Below are 19,554 nucleotides of genomic sequence, written 5' to 3' on the forward strand. Positions count from 1 at the left end.
CAATTGCATTTAGAACCAGATTGGGACAAAGTGTGTGGCCCCACAAGAAAATATGGCTCAGAAATTTGAATTCTTTGTAAAGAAACTGTCCTAGAAACTTGTGTATCTTTTATGACAGTGTGGCTATCATGTGCTTTTATGTTAATTATTAAATACTGTAGAAGTTAAACCCATGACAAATTAGAAATACTGAAATTAAAGTGGGGGTTGTACATTTACTTTTTCCTTTGGTGTGCTGGGACAATGATGGCATATTTTTCCTTCATTAGGACTTTTGTCTTATTCAGGTCCAGGGTGAATGTTTTGTTAGTATCTACAATTCCCAGTCCTGTATTCTGTTTTATCCCTACCACTCAGAATTGGCCCAGCATAGTTTTAAAAGACACAATTATCAGTTTCTTAGAGGTCCTTCTATAAATGTTGCAATAGCCAAGAGCTTCATAAACATTCGTGCACTTTTTTATATCCTCTCTGGAGTGAGTGAGTGCTATTCCCAGCATATAAGATGGCGAATTGAAGTCAAGAGCCATGAAAGTTAAAAATGGGCACTTAGTTTGATGCCCTATTTAAGTCCTGTGTGCTCAAAAGAGTCACATTTTACTTGGTAGAAACTCAGCTCCTGCTGACTGCAGTTACATTTGTGATTGCTTTACACATCTGTGCATGAGGCCCCGTGATACTGAGTCAGGCAACCAGAAAATGAAGAACCTACAATTAGGAACCACTTGAGATAAATTTGGTTTATGTGGCTTCATTAGTCCTACGTAATACTGCTGGGCAGAAGCAGGGATACAGTCCAGTCTCCAGGATAGCAGTCCAGCTGCCTTGATCATGAGTTCCTCTTCTTTCTAAAACCCTGCCTCAAGGTATTTTCATGCAAGCACAAACAGCTTAGTTATTGTTACTTATTTTATTACAGCTTATTGGCTGAGCTACAGTAATTGATTGTAGTCCATTGTTAAGGCCAAGTTAAAGCCATAACTTACAGTAAGGTAGCTGGGGGCTGAAGTTGGGATTGAGTGGGTCCAAGGAAGGAGTAAAGGACAACAGCAGTTAGGTGGATATATGTCTGCTATGTGGCTTCTTTTTACTACATCTATTCAGCTATGCTCTCTGTGTCTCCAAAGGTTATATTATATCAGCATTTATCATCCAAATTATATTTTATCAGCATTTTTAAGTAGTCTTTGAATACAAAACCTGGAATAATTGATGTCTCTGAAACAGCTTACTAAAAGTTTGGGGTTTTTTGTCTCTCCCCACCCCTTCATCTTTCTGCAGACTATACTCCGTCCACTTCAAGCTTTATGCTCTTTCCAGCTTCAGCATGGTGCCCAGATCCATCACAGCAAGGAACATCTTCTCAAAAATGGCTTATATGACAAGCCAATGCCAAAGAATAAGCGCAAACTCAGAAGAATGGAGCTTTTGTTGAATAACGTTAAAATATAAGAAAACTGTACTGACAGTACAGTGGGATTTATTTGCAGCTAGCAAATAAATATGAATCTGGATTTGATCCAAATGGTTGACTGTACTGTAATAAAACAACTTTTAGGCCCTTCATGGGCAAGAGTTTATCTACCAATGTGACAAACAGTAACGGACAAGCTTTTTCATTTTCGCAGTAGGCCAGGTGCCTTTGTTCAGATGATAGAAGAACGTTCTCATTTCCTATAGAAGAGAAGAAGAAAACTCTGAGCATAATTTAGAGTTCTTTTATCTCTTGAGTGACAAGTATGTTCTTCAATATGACTGGATAAATTTACTTTGGAGAAGCTTTTGTCAGTACAAAAAGACAAGGAATATGAATGTAACGGAATGGCAAGGCTTCAGCATTTAGAAGTATATTGAATTTCTGCTGAGCATTTTAACTTCAGTATCTAATTACACTAGGTTTTCAAACTGTAATTCCTTATATTACTTAGTTCAGATGAACATAAGGCATGCTATTTGTACAGTTCTTTTTAACTTTGAGATTTTTATCTCTTACGATATTAGAATTCCTTTTTGTAAAATTATATACATTTTACAATGCAGTCGAGTTTAGTTTCTCTCTCAGACTTAATTTTTATATTAAGCCCACATACGTTTTTACCAGAATCTGAACACTTCTGACTTTAAAAAAAAAAGGTGAATGTAAAGAAATTCATTTTGGAATTATAACTCAGGTGCTTCACTTTTACTTAAGCAAAACCCACTCTTCTGCAGAAGGGGACGTTTTATGGATATGGATATGTCATACCCATACCCTGACATACAATCATTATGATACTAAAGGAATTAAACAAGCCAAGTGTAAACAGCCCCGTAAGAAGTATGATGCAATGACAAATAATTATGTCCAGATACAGCTACTAATGTGATTGCAGATCCATTACATTTACATGTGGTCTTTAATTAGTTCTTCTCTTCTAACAGTGATTTAACTGTACCTCTTTCTAATGGGAATTGCTAGAAGCAGAAGAATTGGGTATTTTTACAAGCTTTGTGAAGTAATATTTTATGATCTGGAGAAAAAAGTGAAATAAAGGTTTTGATGTTACTTTCTTCATAAATGCCTCCTTGATGAAGCAGATTAAAATGCTTAATGTTTGTCTTTACTATCAGTTCCACTCTAGGTAAGAACATGGAGCTAATTGGGTACTAATTTGTCTTAGAAAAAGATATTTTGTGTTTAATTTATGAGCTGCAAGGCAAGAAACTACAGAAGGAGGGGTGTAAACACAGCTAACCAATATATTAACTGAAAGCATTTCTGCAATTAACTAGAGAGGTCAAAATTAGGTCAGAGATTAGCAAAGAAGTTTTAGTTAACCCTGAGCTAATAGTGACCTTTTGTTTAGGCACGGATTAACAATTTAATTTGTCTGGCTATGTTAGCTATGTTTTCTTCTCCTGCTGTAGATAAAATCCTGTATCTGTCACTAAATTCAGCAAACCTGAATTAGTTTTGACAAATCTGAAGCAAAACGGTCTCATGTGATTAATGATAGTGTAGATGCACTTTAGTTCACATTGGAACAGAGAAAGGGCATGTTTATTCCTGTAGCGAGGCACAGCGCAGCAATCTCCAGGCTGGCTCGGGGTCTGAAGTTGCAGTCTTGTGCAACTTGCGTGTGCAGCCTTGTGTGTGACGCTGCCTCCAGTTCTGGGGTTGGCATGGCTCCTGTTGGGCTGGGAATTTGTGTCCTCTGTGCTCCGGGACATGGTCCAAGCTTTCCTTAAGGAAACAAGGGTATCAGTTAGGCTTTACTGTTAATGCTGTATTTACATATATGGACGATGTTCACATTTAATGTTGTGTATGTTAATTTAGTTTACCTTATTTTAGATTCATCTACAACAGTAGTGTATCTTTCGACCAACATTGTGAAGATTATTTTCCTAGACAGAAGGCTAAATGCGTCTTTTCATAAAATGTGAGTTTATATTATGGAGAACAGGAAGAAATTTGTATTACAGTCTGGGATTCACAGACATCTGCAAAATGCCTTAGAATTACAGGATCAGAGAAATAGTTGTCTTAATTGAGTTATAATCCTACATTAAATACTCTTGTGCATGCAATCTGTGCAGAGTTTTCATGTTTTTCAGCAAAGGACAAATTCCATACAGCTTACAATAAGCACTTTTTAGTTTTGTTGATTCCTCTTGTTCTTCTAATTTTGCTCCTGTGGTTAACAGGATTTGTAGGATCTAATGCTGGATGCATGGAAGCCTTTAACTGCTAATTTCCTGTGTTGTATAGTACTGGATCAATCACTATGCAGCAGTTGCTGAAGAAATGAAAAACAATTCATTGCAAACCTCCAGGCATTTTATTTTTTGAGTTTTTTGTGTGTCCCATCTCTGCTATAATATAGTGATCATTTAGATGCAACACAGCAGTCGTATGAAGTTCAATTTCAGATTCGTTCAAAGCTATTAAACACAAAATACAATACTTTTTTTTTTATTTTTACTTTTTTTTGGTGGAACTTGCCTGGCTTTAAATGCATACGAAGTGTAAGAGGAAAAGTTTAGAAAGTTTCTTTTCAGATGTTTTGGATTCAGAATTTACCTCTAAATACATTACCTCGAAGAAATAGGTACTCCAAAATCCAAACTCTTTTGACGAAAGTTGCGTGTGATGAAGTAGCGCTCTTTGCAAGCAATTTCATTAGAATGAGTTTAATTTGCAATTTTATTTTTTGCTGTAATGGTCGATCTGTTTCTTTTTTCACTTACCAAAAGATTAATGAGTCAAACCCATCAGTTTAACAAGATATTGATTAAAAAGAATGTGTTGCTTCTTATGTTTGGTTCTTTGTCCTTGTCCACTTTGTACTTTGAGATGTTGCTACCAAAATGAAATCTGCCTTCTGTGTGCCACTATGTCATGCTTTAGGGAACTGGTGACATGGATAGTAGGCTTTTGAACACATGTAAAAATTTTACAAAGTTGGGCATTGTTAAGTCTCCGTATTTTCATAATCTGTAAGACAAAGTTTAAGAAAAAAGAGAAAGCTGGAAATCTTTCAAAACCAGAACACAACCCTCTACATACATTTTGTTTGGAAAGCTTTCAAATTAAAAGTGAAGAGATGTTTAGGACAAAACATAAATTTATTTTTCTTGAAGATTTTACTTACATTGCTTCATAACCCCATTGGTATTCCAGCTGGAAGATGGTGTTACCATACTACCAAGAAATGACTCTTGTGTTAGCTTTTTCTTTAAATAAAAAGAGAATTTTTCAACTGACTTCAAAAGGGGCAAAAATTATTTTAAAATCGAGGATTTTCTTCTCAACTCTTACATTAGATAAAGAATTGCCTATGCTGCATTATTTTCTACAACTTCCCTGCTTGTTTTGAAATGTAATTTAAAACAGAACTTTTTAAAAGGGATGGTTGTTCGTGCTTTTTCTCCTGAGGTTTGTATTTATTATGCCTACATACATGAATGCACATAAATTATATATTTATTTCTGCTTCGAACCAATAAGAGATCTAATTTACTGTGACCATGTGCCACTGCATCTCTACAGAACTGAATTTGTTCTCATGTGCTGGTATCACAAAGAGGTAAGCCTAGTCCTTTTTTGTGCCTTTTTAACACCATTCAGTCAGTTAATGAAGAGATGTGGCTTTTCCTATGCCATTTGAAGAGAAAGGTTCCTTTGTTACCCATTGAAACCTGCATGAAGATTAAATCGCTGTTTCAGTTTCTCAAGCATTTCAGTTTCAGAGCTCTCATCTCACTTTCTGCAGTAGTGGCTGACTCCTGTTTGCTACCCCACATCTTCCCACACTCTAGCATGCCCCAAGCGCTGCATCTCTAGCTCAGTGCCCTAGAGAAGTAATGATCTCACCCACATTTTTTCCTTCCCCAAATTGTACTCAAGTTGGGGTTAAAAAAAAAAAAAAAAGCTGGTTCTGTTCTCATGCAGCCATTCCGCATCTCCCTGCTACAAAACCTGCACCTCAGGGACTTCCACACACCCTTAGTTACCAGACTTGCTCCTTGTGTCCCTTGTTGTAATCCCTCCAAAGCCCCGGCACTGCATGACCTGGGAGCTGCTGCTTTTGTGGTGGGGGACAGATGACAGGGGGAGGTAATCAGGGGAGAGGGAGAGAAAGGTCTGTCTTTTAAAAGTTGAATAAGAGACTTAGATAAAAGTTGCTTATGCTGCTAGGGTATGACTACTATAAAGCTTGATACTCATCACTATGGCATGGTGTTCACTTAATACTGGTATTGCTCTAACGGTTTGACTTGTTTGTGGAGTATATCCTATGGCAGCTGCTCTGTTTTACTGGTTTAAGATTCACTAAATATTTCTTTGGATCCCTTTATATTTCTTAAAAGATGCTAACTAGTTTTCTCTGTGAGAAGGTACTTTTATCACCAAGCAACAGAAAAACTGCTATACCTGTGGGCAGCAATGCTTGCAGCACAGTTATAACTTAAGTCGATCTATATACATTACTTGATCTGCTTGCACCATGCATACTGCATATCTTCTGTCATGGATGTAAGAGGCAGCAGATGCTCAGCTGGAAGTAGCTTTGAACTGTTCTCTCTGCCCATGTAAGTAATAATTAAAAACCTCAGTAGCTCTAACAGACCATATGCTATGCTGTGGCCTGCTGTGTCTGCAAGGACAGGTAACATATTTTAGCTTTTATAGCTGAACTGAAACTGGGACTTTATCTGACATATGAAAGATTCTGTTAGGCTTGAATACTAGGATTTACTTTCAGTAAAGAGGTGTATCAAGGAGTATATACAAAAGATTTAAAGCACATGAAGGCATACATACTCCTGTATGTATTAGTGGACCAGATCAACTCAGAATATTTGGCAAATTAATAATATATAAACCATTTGCATATATGCATGCATGTAAATGTAGATTGTTTATAAAATACATAAGTAATTATTTTAAGTTATCACCATCTTTTAAATAGGTTTTAAAAGTAAAATTAAAATTCTATGGAAAAAAAAGTCACTGGTTTGACTTGTTTTTCTTATAGGAAAGAGTCTTATATGGAGAGCAGATGTGTAGATAGAAGTAATAGTAGATTTCTAGGTGGTGGTGGTGGGTTAATATGGTTTTTTATACATTTTTAAATGCATGTGTTGAGAAATGGATCATGTACTGGTTGTGATTAAGCATTTGCAGAATTGAGGTCATTTACATTACATTTAAATCCTTTCTGTAATTACTAGCAGAAGGTAATGAGGAAAAAGTGATACTGTAGTATATTAATTTATCAACTTACGGTATTTTATTATACTTAAAGTAGTCCTCCAAGGGATTTTAACTTTACAAAAAATCAGGTTTCCTATTCTTTTCAGGGATTAGATAGGATGTCTTGAGTCAGTGCTAAATGTGCTGATGTATGCCAAATGTGGAATCAGCATTGTGAGGAATACTAAGTTTAGCTGGAAAGATTGTTTATATAATTTTCCCTGGAAAGGTTATGTGGATTTCCTGTTTCATGGAGAGTGTCTATGGAGTAGTGTCTATGGGTTTTTTCCATTTGAGTGTAGTAAAGTTATGCAGAACTGGATTCTTATTTGTCATTCTGTTTGATTCTAGATTGTATCAATAATGGATTTGTTAATGCAAAGTGCTGGTAGTCAAGCATTAGTCAAAAAAAATGAACACTTACAGTTTGTGACCCTTGCCTCATTCAAAGACATTTTCTTTTTCTTTGAGCAGGCATTTGTAGTAGACAAAATATGTACTTCAGTTATCTTGAAACAGTTGTGAGATCCTTGTTCTGCTTGGCGTGGTTCACCTGTCTACCCCCAGACAGACAGCAGTTCTCCCCCCTGGGATTCATGCCGCTGGTCTCCCTGAGATCAGTGAGAGTTTCACATTCTTTGGCCATGCAGGCTGAACTTACACCTCTGCCTGCAAAACTAAATCATCCCTGTCTCTCTGTTCAGACAGCAGTCATGTTTCTTTTTTGACCCCATCATCACTGTGGAGTCACAGATGATGTTTTGCAGAGCTGTGCTGGCACTGTTGGGGCATTATGTGCTTTTGATATGAGGAAGGATAACATGGTGTGAACGTAAATTTCTATTGCAGTTACTGTTCACTAGGAGTTTATTTGAAACGGTAAAAATAAAAAGTCAGTATTTGTCCAATGATAAAGGACCAAATATGAAAGTGAACTTTTAAGGACCAGATTTTACACCTTGCCTAGGAGCAGGTAACAGGAGGCCCTTGCTTACGCACCCTTCACAAGATGCAAAGGAAATCACAGCCCTTCTGTTCAAGGGAATAGAAGAACAGTTCCTTTTCTCTATCTCTAGAGGCATGTATCACTTCCAAAACAGAGGGATAGTGGCATGACTATTGTATAGCTCAAAATTGTTGTAACACTGTATATTACCACTATGAAAGTGAATTTGTGGATGGATGCAGCCTTTTCTTTAGGTTATGTCCTCTTAAGTTTTTAAGAGCTTTACAGCAAGAGGAAGTTAAGCGTATTTAAAAATCAAACGAGAAGCATTCACTCACCTGACAGCATTGTTTGCCTCAGACATAAACTGATCTGAAATACTGTTGTTGTTTTCACAGTGCGTACATGAGAAAATGACAAGTAATTCAAAGTGGTAACGTTTGAGGACAGGGAATTGGGAGTTTCTGGTTTTGTTTGGGTTTTTTTGAGGTAGCTCTAAAATTCAGGAGCAGGGAAGAAATTATTGGAGGACTTGGATTGGATGTAGAGAGAGGTATGAGTTACAGAATCAGAGAGTTTAGACCCTGTAATTTGCATCTGCTATGATTCCCTAGCACTTTCAAGTCAGAAAAATTGTAATGTGAATGCTATGACCTTTCAGAGAACTAACTCAGTCTTCATCTTTGTTGGAATTCTAAAAAAGATCCCTTTTGCAGCGGTATGAACTTTGCCTTTGTGAAGTTTTGGATGAAATTTTGGTGATTTGGATTGAATTCACTACAAGTTTTGCAGTTAGCTTTGATGTTTTGCTTGTAAAATAGTATGTTCTGCCTCCAAAATTGCTGGAGCAACTATAGAAGATGGAAACCTAGTATTATAGCACATCTGATGTCTCCAGCTTTCATAATGAAACATCAGCCTCCTTAAATAATTGTATGAATTGTGTCTATTCAATGGCAACAGCTGATTTTCATCCCCTTTATAAGTTTATCTAAAGTTACAATCACACTTGTTCCTTTATTTTGAGAAAATTACTAGTTATTTATATCAAATAACTAGTGGTTATTTATATCAGGTGGTTATTTATATCAAATTGTATTTATATCAAAATGTTATTCATATCTACCTATTTGTATTTATTCACTGATTTTTAGTAACTTTGTCATTTGCACAACAGATTTCCCACCTTATAGTCCAAGGTGCTGTTTCTGATGCGTGGCAGGTAATGGACGTTCATGAATAAATGCTTCATACGCGATGTCTTTCTTGGGGAAAAAATGCAGTGCTTTTGATTAACATTGGAACTTAAAAAAGAGGAAAAAATAAAATATGACAGGAGTGTTCTGTTGAATGATTCTTCCGGTTAAGTTGATGATTTCTTCAGGGGAATGCCTCATGAATAATTTACATAAGACGGAAGCAAGTGCCTTACTGGCCAATGACTCAATGAAGAAATCATGTTGGAACCAAAGCATCCTATGTAAAATGCATGATAGTCTTAATGCTGATGTTTAAGTATTAATAAGTTTTGTCCTGTAGGATAGCCAGAAGTGCAGTAGGGTTGAACCCCAAGCAGCATTTGTGTGTATCACTTCTGAAGCTGTCACAAATGCTGTGTTTTAAAATGGAACCAAGTGTATGGTCATTGTTGCCTAAAGTAGTGCCAGGCTCCAGTTCTTAGGCAAGCTGAACTGGCCTTTAGAAAGGAGCATTGTGACAGAGTTTTACAGATGAGTATGGAAAAACTGTAGGGAAGAAGCAGGTGCTCCACTCTATGTTGCTCTGCTTCCTGAAGTGTTAAACTTCTTTGTGTAAATAATCTAAGCAGGAACAGAAGCAAGCTGTAATAGAAATCCAATATATTTTAAAAATGAACTGCTCATGTAAGAAATGCATAATAAATACCAACTGTTGTGTTTTAATTTCCATATTTATTAAACAAATATATTTGTTTTGCAAATATGCCCCAGTTGTGAATGCAGCTTGTAGATGCTTGAATTACACAGAGGGTAATGACTGTTATCTGAGAATCTTTTGAGTTTAAAAATGTTGCTTAATTTCTGCATTTTCATTGTGGTGCCAAAACCTGCTAGCATGCTTGCTTTATGCTTGAAAGGCGTTTTTGAAAAGTTAATGGGTCAGTCGTGCCATTCCTATTTATCAGTTTCATTAGTGCTGTTTGCTAAGGCTAGAATTTGTCTTTTGCAGGGACTGTGGCTATTGAAGGCCTCAGCTGGAGACTGCTCCTTTTGCTTCTGCCTTACCATCGTCATGGGTTTGTCCACAGGCATAAGGACTTTGCTGCAGCATGTAAAATTTGTTTCAACATCCCAGAGCTGAAAACGTGTTCTAAGGTACAGTGACATTCAAAAGGTCAATGCAATACCTGGATAGCTACTGCAGCACTTTGTACCCCTTCTTAAATATGTTATCGCAGAGGCGCTACCAGTGTCACTGACAGGCTCACCTTTGCCCAGTGGCAAGTCTGTCTTGGAGGCAGCTGGAACTGGCTATCCCCAACATGGGGAAAGAAACCACCCCTACAGCCCCCTTAAGCCCCCAAACTTGCCATGTAAACCAAGGGTCCCGAGACCAGCACACACAACACGAATGCAGATCAAGGAGAAACCTGCACTTTTATTGAACGGCTGAAAAGTGGCAGCTCCAGGGGATCCAGGGCACCTGTTGTATCTTTGTGCTGCAAGAGCAGCAGGCAGAAACTTACCCAAAATGGCCCAGAGGAGCCCTGGCAAGGGGCCATGCTCTGTGCTGCAGAGGAAGGTGAAAAACCCCCGGGGACCAGCGCCAATCTGCCCCGGGGGCGGGGGGGGGGGGAATTCCTTCCTGACCCCAGAGCTGCCAATCGATCCGCTGTTCCCTGAGCACGTGAGCAAGACCTGCCTCACCACGGGGTGGTCACTCCTAACAGCGACGCCACCACTGCCCGACCCCTTCCCTCCCGCAGCCCAGATCCATCTCAGGGCCTTCCAAGAGCGGCAAAAGCCCCCAGATGGATCGACCTCGGGGGTGAGAATCCTTCCCGTGCCTGGCAGGACACCAGTGGGTGCCCCAAAGCACGGGGGGAGGTGCTGGCTCTGATAGCCCTTGCAGCATCTCTGCAGCCTGTTCCTTAGTGCCACTGCCACTGGCTCTGCAGGGGATGAGGCTGGCGAGCTCTGCACTGCTCCTCAAGCGCCGAGAACACATTCCCATGGTCTTGGCAGGCCACCCAGCCAAACTTTGCCTCTGCCATCCAGCCGTGGGCACCTCCAGGTGTCTGGGGCGCTTCTCCTCTCCCCAGGAGCTTGTCTCCGTTCCTGGAAGGAAGGCAGGAAGGAAGGCAGGAAGGAAGGAAGGAGGGAAGGGTGAAGCAGGATTTCCACCCATCCACCCAGCAGATGCAGCTTTGAATGTGGCCCTGCCAGGAGCTGGGACTGCGGCAGAGAACCTCCAGCAGCCTCGTCCAGCCTTGAGTCTTCCCCCCTCAGCCCCTCCGGTTAATGCCACTGGCCCCTCAAAGACGTCCTCTGCCACGCCGTGGGGCAGCCCCTGGCCAGCTCAGTCCTGATGGCGCAGCCCGGCAGGCCGGCGGTGGGGCACAGGAGGGTGCCCCTTTCATCCTGCCCGCGCACGGTGATGTGGCATTGCCGGGGGGGTGGCCCTGTGACGTGGGGGTGGGCGGCGTCCCGTGTCACAGGGGAGGGCCACACAGGAGGAAGGTCCCTGTGCCCAGGGCCAGGGGCTGTCCCTGCCTGTGGTGGCCATGCACTGGGCGCAGCTGGGACAGCCTGCTGGGCTCCTCCCTGCCACCCTCTGCAGCAGGCTCCTGGTGTCACCAGGGCAGGGCCAAGAGTCAGGGCACAGCGCAGTCCTGGCCAGGGGCTTCTCCTGCTGCGCCACAAGCAGCCAGGGAGCTCGTTAGCTGAGGGCCACATTGCCTGTGCCCTCAGCCTGGAGGAGTCCAGGGGAGCCCTTCCCCGCCAGGACCTAGGGAGATCCCCTTCATCAGCACAAGGCTTGGGCATTCCTTCTGCAAGCCACGCTCCCTCCCCAGGGCAGATGTCATCCAAAGACGTGCCATGACCATGAGTCCTTGCAGTTATGTTCTGCTCTACCTCTCTTGTTCATAAAGCTCAGTGGCTGGACCAGGGAGTGTGGGAAACACCTGATCCAGCCTCGTACCTCCACAGAGTGACCTTCTTGAGCAATGGCTGTGTGCAGGAGAGGTTAGCCAGTGCCTCTGGCACATGGAGGGCTGCTACACTTCAGTGCAATGCTTCAAGCAACAGACCACAGTGTGTGCCACTGTATTGAAGCTTCATGCTGTGAACCCAGCTGAGATCTTGGTCCTTGAGAAGAAAACCTGTCCTGAGAAGGTAGGCCAGACCCTTTGCCAACTGCCACCTTGAACCAAGCAGCAAAGTTGGAGTCAGGCTCGTTTTCACTGGGGCTCCCCCTTGTGCCCATGGCACAAACACTGTCTTGAGTTCTCCAGGATGGAGAAGTCCTAGAGATGCTTCCTTCTTGTTTCTCTCTCTACTCCCCCACAAGCTGCCAGTGACACAGGAGGGGAGCATCTCAGGGCAGAGCTGGGAGTGTGGAGCAGAAAGGGGGGTGAGTACATGATGTGCAGCAGGGCTCTGCCCACCCCCCTGGTTCACTGTGCAAGTGCCTGAGCAGATTTGAATGGGAAGAAATGCAGGTGTGCAGAGCACCAGGGCTGGAGGCAGCTCTTAGTGCATCTCTGACCCCAAACCCAGGGCACAAGTGGCATCTTGCTGCCGCAAAAGCAGCAGGCAATAACTTGGCAAAAGCCAGCCTGAGAAGGCAGACCAGCCCCTTTGCCAACTTGTACCTTGTGCTGGACTTCAAAGATGGTATGATAGGGCAAGTTGTTCCTTCTGGGAACAGAGCCTGTCATCCACTGAAGTTAGAATAACATGTTTTATGACTGCAGTTGTTTTCTCGAAGCTTTTTGAGTTCACAGCTGTCCTCCATCTCTAGGGTGCCCCTTGGAGAAGTTTGTTTGGGACTGGAGCATCCCTCCTGTGAGGAACGGTGGAGAGAGCTGGGACTGTTTCACCTAGAGAGAGAGGTGATTGTCCCACTCTACACTGCACCGGGGCAGCCCAACCTCGAGTCTTGTGTGCAGTTTTGGGTGCCTCAGTAGAAGAAGGACACCAAACTATTAGAGTGTGTCCAGAGAAGGGTGACCAAGATGGTGAAAGGCCTCGAGCGCAAGGCTTACAAGAAGCAGCTGAGGTCACTTGGTTTGTTCAGCTTGGAGAAGAGAAGGCTGAGGGATGACCCCTTCACAGTCTATGCCTTCATCAAGGGTGTCAGCAGAGGGGGAGGTGCTGATCTCTTCTCTCTGGGGACCAGCGATAGGACATGAGGAAATGGAATGAAGCTGCATTGGGGGAAGTTCAGACTGAACATGAGGAGAAGACTTTTCACTGAGACGGTGGTCGGTCACTGAAGCAGGCTCCCCAGGGCAGAGGTCATGGCACCAAGCCTGTCAGAGTTCAAGGAGCATCTGGACAATGCTCTTAGTCATATGATCTAGTTTTAGGTAGTCCTGCGAGGAGCAGGGAGTTGGACTCAATGATCCTTACGGGTCCCTTCCCACTTGAGATATTCTATGATTGTACTACACATCTAAGGTAACTGGTTGAAATACCACTGTACACTATTTCCCCATTACTTGGAGTCTTAACAGCTTGCTATTTTTAAACAAGCCAATAATTTCTGCTTGGCAACTTTTGTTAGGAATAGAAAGAATTGTATATAGCTCTTGCAATGTGCCTTCCTGGCTATAATAGGTTTTAATTAAACCTACTCAAATTGACAAAAATATTTTAATGGTGCTCTGTAATGCCAGAGTTTTTACTTTTAATGGCAGTTAGAGCACATTGACATAGGGAACTGTTGTGACATGTTTATATTTTAGTGTTCCTTGGATCAAAAGTCTGTTTTAATAAAAAATGACGCAGTATTTATGATGCTGTGATACATAGGTCATTGATTCTTAAGGCTGCAGGGAACAGTAAGGCATGATTTCAGGAAAGTAGATGTGATCCCACTGAAATTTAATGACAGTTTTAGCAAGAGTATGAGTGATTCGGGCTCCTTGTAGCTTTTATAACTTTACAGATATTAATTCCAGATAACAGGTGAGATCCAACTTCAGCAAATAAACCCTTGGAAATATGGGCTAAACCAAAATATGTCAATATATTTTAGTCCTTAAATCTCAAACTGTACATGATTGAGCATGATTTTTAGTTAATGATATGAGCAAAAACCTTGCAGGTAATGTTGTAGACTAACAGTATTTCCTGATGGTGAGATGTGGTGACTGGCCAGGTGTGTCCTTCAGACAAACTGCAATGTAGAATCATTAACTTAAAACATCATTACAATGTTAGCATCTTGTGATCACGTTGTTCAAGTCAGTGAGCTATCCAGTTAGCCGCAAATGCTCAGTGGAGCAGTGTAGGTCATACTAGTCTTTAAGATTGTTGTTGCAAAAGTACTTGGGAAAAAACCACAACAAACTAATTTCAGCATTAACAAATGTAATGTGCCTTTTCCTGATCTCTTAATAGGCATTTGTCTGTCTGAGAAACAGAAATCAAGTCCGTAGTCTTGTTAGAGGTTTCTCACTCTAGCTGCAATTTATCTGTAGCAAAATTTTAATTCTCATAAATTTAAAACATAGTTTACACTTTACAAAAGCATGAGATACTGCAGATACCCCTTCAGGACTGCTTGAGTTTCCTGAGACTCTGTTGTCTTTCCCTTGATTTTCAATATCTCCTTTATGCTAGGAATTACATTCTAACCTCCTTGGTGTCTCTCTTGACATGCCCTCTTCCCACTTAGGCCACATGCTGACCTACCTCTCTGAAAGGCTGTTTAAATAGCTTTCCTTTGGCTTTTGTCTGACAGGTTGCTAAAAAGCAGAGTACCAGTTTTCCCAACTAATAAATTATCAGATCCTTTTTGATATTTTTATATGGCTAGTTTTTGATTGGACAGGCTTGAGAATTACTTCTCTGAGTGTCTGGAGTTTAATTGCTTATAAATTAGTTCTTTCATTTGCCTTACTGTGCTAACCACTTTCTATTAACGTTGCATTCAAAGATCCATTTTCTTTGCTCCAACGACCTCATATCTCAATATGAGATTACAACATTTTATGGTTCATAAGTCTGTATCTTCAACTAAAACCACAACATACAATTGTGTCATGCTGCCATGGCATCTGTTTTCTATAAGCTGTTCTGTTTTAAATTTGCTCTTCAGGAATATCTTTAATTTTCCTATTTGGGACCTCTGGCCTTCATGTATGTTAACTGACATTTTATCAGATTATAACATTCTACAGAGCACTTACTGTGCTACAAAATACAAGAGGCAGCTCAAGTTTTGTTAACTGTATTACAGGAGGTGTGTGTGTGAATTTGTAAGGTGATGTGGTGCTCTTTTGTCTTCTCTCTTAAACCTTGTCCCTCAGTCATCTGTATATTGGTGCACATCAGGCCTTGGCTTTGGTGCGTGTCTACTTTCCTTTGCGAGGAAGCTCTTGTGCTGGACATGAGCTCTGACAAATTGGACAAAAGCTTTCCCTTTTCCAGTATGGACACAACTGGTGTACTCTAAAGGGGCCCAGGTCTACCGTGGTGGTGATGCAACTGGTATGCACAGTGCTCAGTGAATTTAGACATAGAGGTGTAGATATTTACCAAAGTCTTTGAGGGGTAGTTTTTGTGTCTGTTCAGCGAGGTCAGTGAAAGCCTCAGTCCTCCCAGTGTCGCTGCTGGTCCTCTCCGGACTCGGCCAGCTCCACTTGCAGCACATACCCAGTACAGTAGGAAATACTTGATCCTGATGATGTGAACAACAGGATCCAGCTACCTCAAGGCATGGATGATATGTGAGAACACTTGTTTCTTCTCTTCCCCTAACTTTCCCCATATCTTTGTCATACCTCTTTGGACAACGAGACAAAGACTGTGATGGACAAAAGAAAGATATGTTCAAACAGTCTCTTCAATGTAATTTTATTTGACATAAAATTTTACTGCATTGGAAGTGAGTGTATTATCACCTAACCAATGTTATTCCTTCCTTTGGAAGAAGCTTAAACACGATTAATGTTTACTAATGAATGAAGCTGGATTTTTTTTTTAACCTTTCTGAATTTTGCCTTAGTATTTGGTAACTTTCTGTCTAGTACAAAACTACCATCTTTCATTAAAAGGAAACATTGGGCTCTGACTTCTGAAAGATGCCAAGGGAGTCCCATACTTTTGAGCACTAATCCTGCTAAAAGTAATTTATGCTAGTCATTTGTTTTAATTTGTGGCTTTGGGTAATAGGTGCATAGGCTTCTGATGTTTCCTCAGTTTTTGTTGATATTATTGTATAAGCAATTTTTCAGTGGAATGGAAATATTTATGTAAAAGTTGATTAGGCATGACAATGCTAGCATTGTCAGACCAGTGCCTGTTGTTAACTCCCTTAAACTAAATACATGGCAGTTGGTTCAAGGGAAGCTTTAAAGTTTGTTAAAGCTTTCTAAGACGTGTCAGTGGAACTCGCTGGACCTGTGCAATGTACTAGATCTGATCAACAGGGGACGTAAAGTCTATTTACTTTGCCTTTTTCTGTACCTGCTGCTAAAATGTTTCTATCTTGGACATTTCATGAATGTAACAGAGTTATGTCAGTGACTAAAGGGATTCCATTTTCCCTGGCCTTTTATTATAGATCGAGATAGCCTTATGTGGCACCATGAAGTATTGTTTTAATACTTTCTGGAAGCATTGGATGCTCACTTCTGAATGTATGTGAGCACTGAAGCTGTTGTTTAAAAAACTTGAGTTTCAAGGTGTGCATTATAAGTGTGCTGTTTATAGGATGTTGAGAACAAATTTTGATTTTTTCAGCTAAGTAGCCCCTTGGTAAAAGCAGTGAGTAATAGTAAATAAATTGATTGCCTCTTAGGATTTGACTCTTATGTGGTGATAGAATGCATTGTTTAGTCCAGAAATAGCAGTATGACACTGGGGAACATAGAGATGGTTGAGAAGCAATATCATCAGTTCAAGGGAAATGTGTTAGTGAGGCATTGGTAACTGTGCAGCTGGGAGAGAAGGAAAACAACTAGGAAATTTCCCAGCCTAAAGAGAGGGACTGTTGAAAAATCTGGTTAGAGGTTTAGTGGAGCAGAGAAACTACTGTTATAACAATGGGAAATTGAATGGATTTGAAAGGTGAATATCCAAGTTGTATATTTTATTTGTATATATAAAAATGTATAAGCATACATATAAAGTATTGTGTGTGATTAAAGAGCGAGAGTATGTATACTTTGTCATGAAACTGTGCATAAATCAAGGCTATAATTTTGCTTTGAGCTTTTGAGAATATGCTTTTCAATCTCTTCATCCGTGCTCTGTGGTGCACTGTTAGAGGAACTTTTTACTTATAATGTATTTTCAAGCAGAATTAATTAGTGGTAACCCTAGGCAATTGATTTGTCCAAAGCAGAAACTGCATGATTTTGTTGTGAATGCAGAAGGAACTGTACACAGAAAGTACGCTTTTGGAGTTTTCTCAAATTTTATTCTCTTTTTTTAATTATTATTTTTAATGATCTCTGTCTTCTCATGCAGCAAATGATACAGTAGTGGAGTTTTACAGCTACTTTCCAATTTCTAACATCAGTGAGTATAGTTTGAGGAGAAGAGGATCGTAGAGTCTTGAGTAAAAGTAAACTTAGTGGGCCTTCCATGTCCAACTACTTTTTTTACTCAGAGACATGGCCAAGAAACGGTAAGGTATCTTCTGGTTTGGGTTGGGATTTTGTTAGGCACCAAGTCTTGCAATGAGATTTGCGTGTCCTTGGATTCCTTTCAAAATCCACATGTCAAATAGTACTGACACCAGTGTCCAACTTTATTTAATTTAAAGCTCAGCTATGGTGTCTAAGTTCAAGTACATACACAGACACCTTGGCTGAAGGAGGAGCCATGAAACAGCAGCTTGTGGCTACTTATCACTAGGGAGCAAGCTTTGAAGCATTTCATCTGAAGGTCATTTTAAGTTAAGCTCAAAATATATAGGAAATGTGTGGAAAAAGCCTCCCTGAAAATCATGAAACTGTATACAGCTTTTTAAAGGTCTCGAATAGTTATGTAGATGACCCACAGTGCTAAGGGGAAAAAACAGATCTGTAAGGCTATTTAGGAATTTGAATGACTTATTCTGGGGAATGAATCAGGAAAATTATTAAGCCTTGCTATTTTGAGCAAACTAACTTCATGATTTTGTTCATCTCTCTGCCAGAAAGAACACATCTCATTTGAGGAAATTGTTTTTTGGTTTGGTTTAGTTGGGGTTTTGGGGGGGTTGGATTTTTTTTTTTTGCTTTTGTTTATAATTCAATCCTTGTTCTTCACACAAGAACTATTTTGCTATAGCAACTTTACTAGCACCCAGTAGATTTCATACATAGCTTGTAAACAATTTTTTTTGTCTTTGTAAACACCTTCAAAGCAAAGACTTTGTCATGGTTGAATGGAACTGCACATTGCAGAAGCAGCCATTAGACCTGAAGACAGACTGATTAGATGTCTGCCTTTTGCTACATGATATTAAGACTTAAATTCTAGCACACCTAAAGTTCATGCAATTCCAGGCATCAGTCAATTAGACAAAGGAAAAACAGGTCAATTTTATTAGACTCCATGACTCAGGCAGTTGATTATACTGAGAAAACACAGGACTTAGTGCTTTAGCAGAGGGTTTGCTTTTGTAATTGACTAACTGCTGCCTCCTGCTCTATTGACCTTCACTAATTTGTAGTATTGTCTGTCATTCCTTATCTGCAGCTGAGCGGGGAGGTTTGTATGTAAACATCAACATCGTTAAGGTCAGAGGGGATTGCATCTGTCTCTGTAGCCTGTTCATTTTAATTGTGTGTACAGCCAGGCTGCAGGCTTTCTGCCATTTCGTTCCGCAGATCTATCTGAAAATCTGCAGTCTTTGTCACGCTGTCAGTGTTTTAATAATAATGAAATGGATAGTGCAAATAGCTATGGATCATTTAAAAACCTTGAGAGTTTCCTCTGGTACCATCCCCACACTGCCACAGTGCTGCGGGGGGGGCACGTCGTCTGGGAAGCAGCTCTGTTTCAATGTACGCTGGCTGGCCCTGTGTGGCGTGCTGGTGTGTCACGAAGGGTATGTCCTGTTGTTCTAGTTGCCATGGGACTCCCTCCTCTTGGTGCATCAGTGGGAGGCTGAAACTGAGGGAAAACCGCCCAGAATTTTACTCAGAAAGAGTGTGTAAAACACCCTCAAGTTGTGTGTTTTGGATATGTCTACCTGAAGTGGAAAAATGTGTGAGTGCTTACAAGGGCCTGCCAAGATTCCAACTTTTTTAAGAAAATGGTTAATTAGCATTACTACCAATGCAGCATTTAAATGTTTACAGTTTTTGAACACATTGGCAGTTGTATTAGTCAGAAATACTGTCACAAATGTGCTGTAGGATCACTGTTTCTATACATCTCATTTCTGCTGCAGAATGATTGTATATAAAAATATTGCTTTTTTTCTTCCTCTAAGTACTCATGAAGTTTCAGTTCCATTTGTGATATTTCCCATAGCCTGACATATTTTAGCATAAACTATTTTTGGTAATAATCATATTAAATGTCCTTATTTTAATTTCTTCTTTTTGTTCAACATAGCAAGCTTTTTATATCAGCAAATGATTCTTCTTCCTTTGATGTTTCTTCCCTTCTGGTATTTGCATCCATTTATTTTATTTTCCTCTTACTTTACCATGACTAAG

General features: G+C 40.4%; 1 protein-coding gene across 1 annotated transcript in view; it reads left to right on the forward strand.

Annotated features, from left to right (window-relative positions):
- DTWD2 (DTW domain containing 2) overlaps positions 1–4,532 on the forward strand; it is an 86,519-nt gene extending 81,987 nt beyond the window's left edge. The window contains exon 6 of the mRNA XM_054809841.1: positions 1,282–4,532. Coding sequence (XP_054665816.1) covers positions 1,282–1,452 — 171 coding nt within the window. The 3' untranslated portion in view covers positions 1,453–4,532. The remainder of the gene's footprint in view (positions 1–1,281) is intronic.
- Positions 4,533–19,554: the final 15,022 nt, after the last annotated feature.

The sequence above is a fragment of the Grus americana genome, chromosome Z (genome assembly GCF_028858705.1).
Source record: "Grus americana isolate bGruAme1 chromosome Z, bGruAme1.mat, whole genome shotgun sequence".
Taxonomy (NCBI): domain Eukaryota; kingdom Metazoa; phylum Chordata; class Aves; order Gruiformes; family Gruidae; genus Grus; species Grus americana.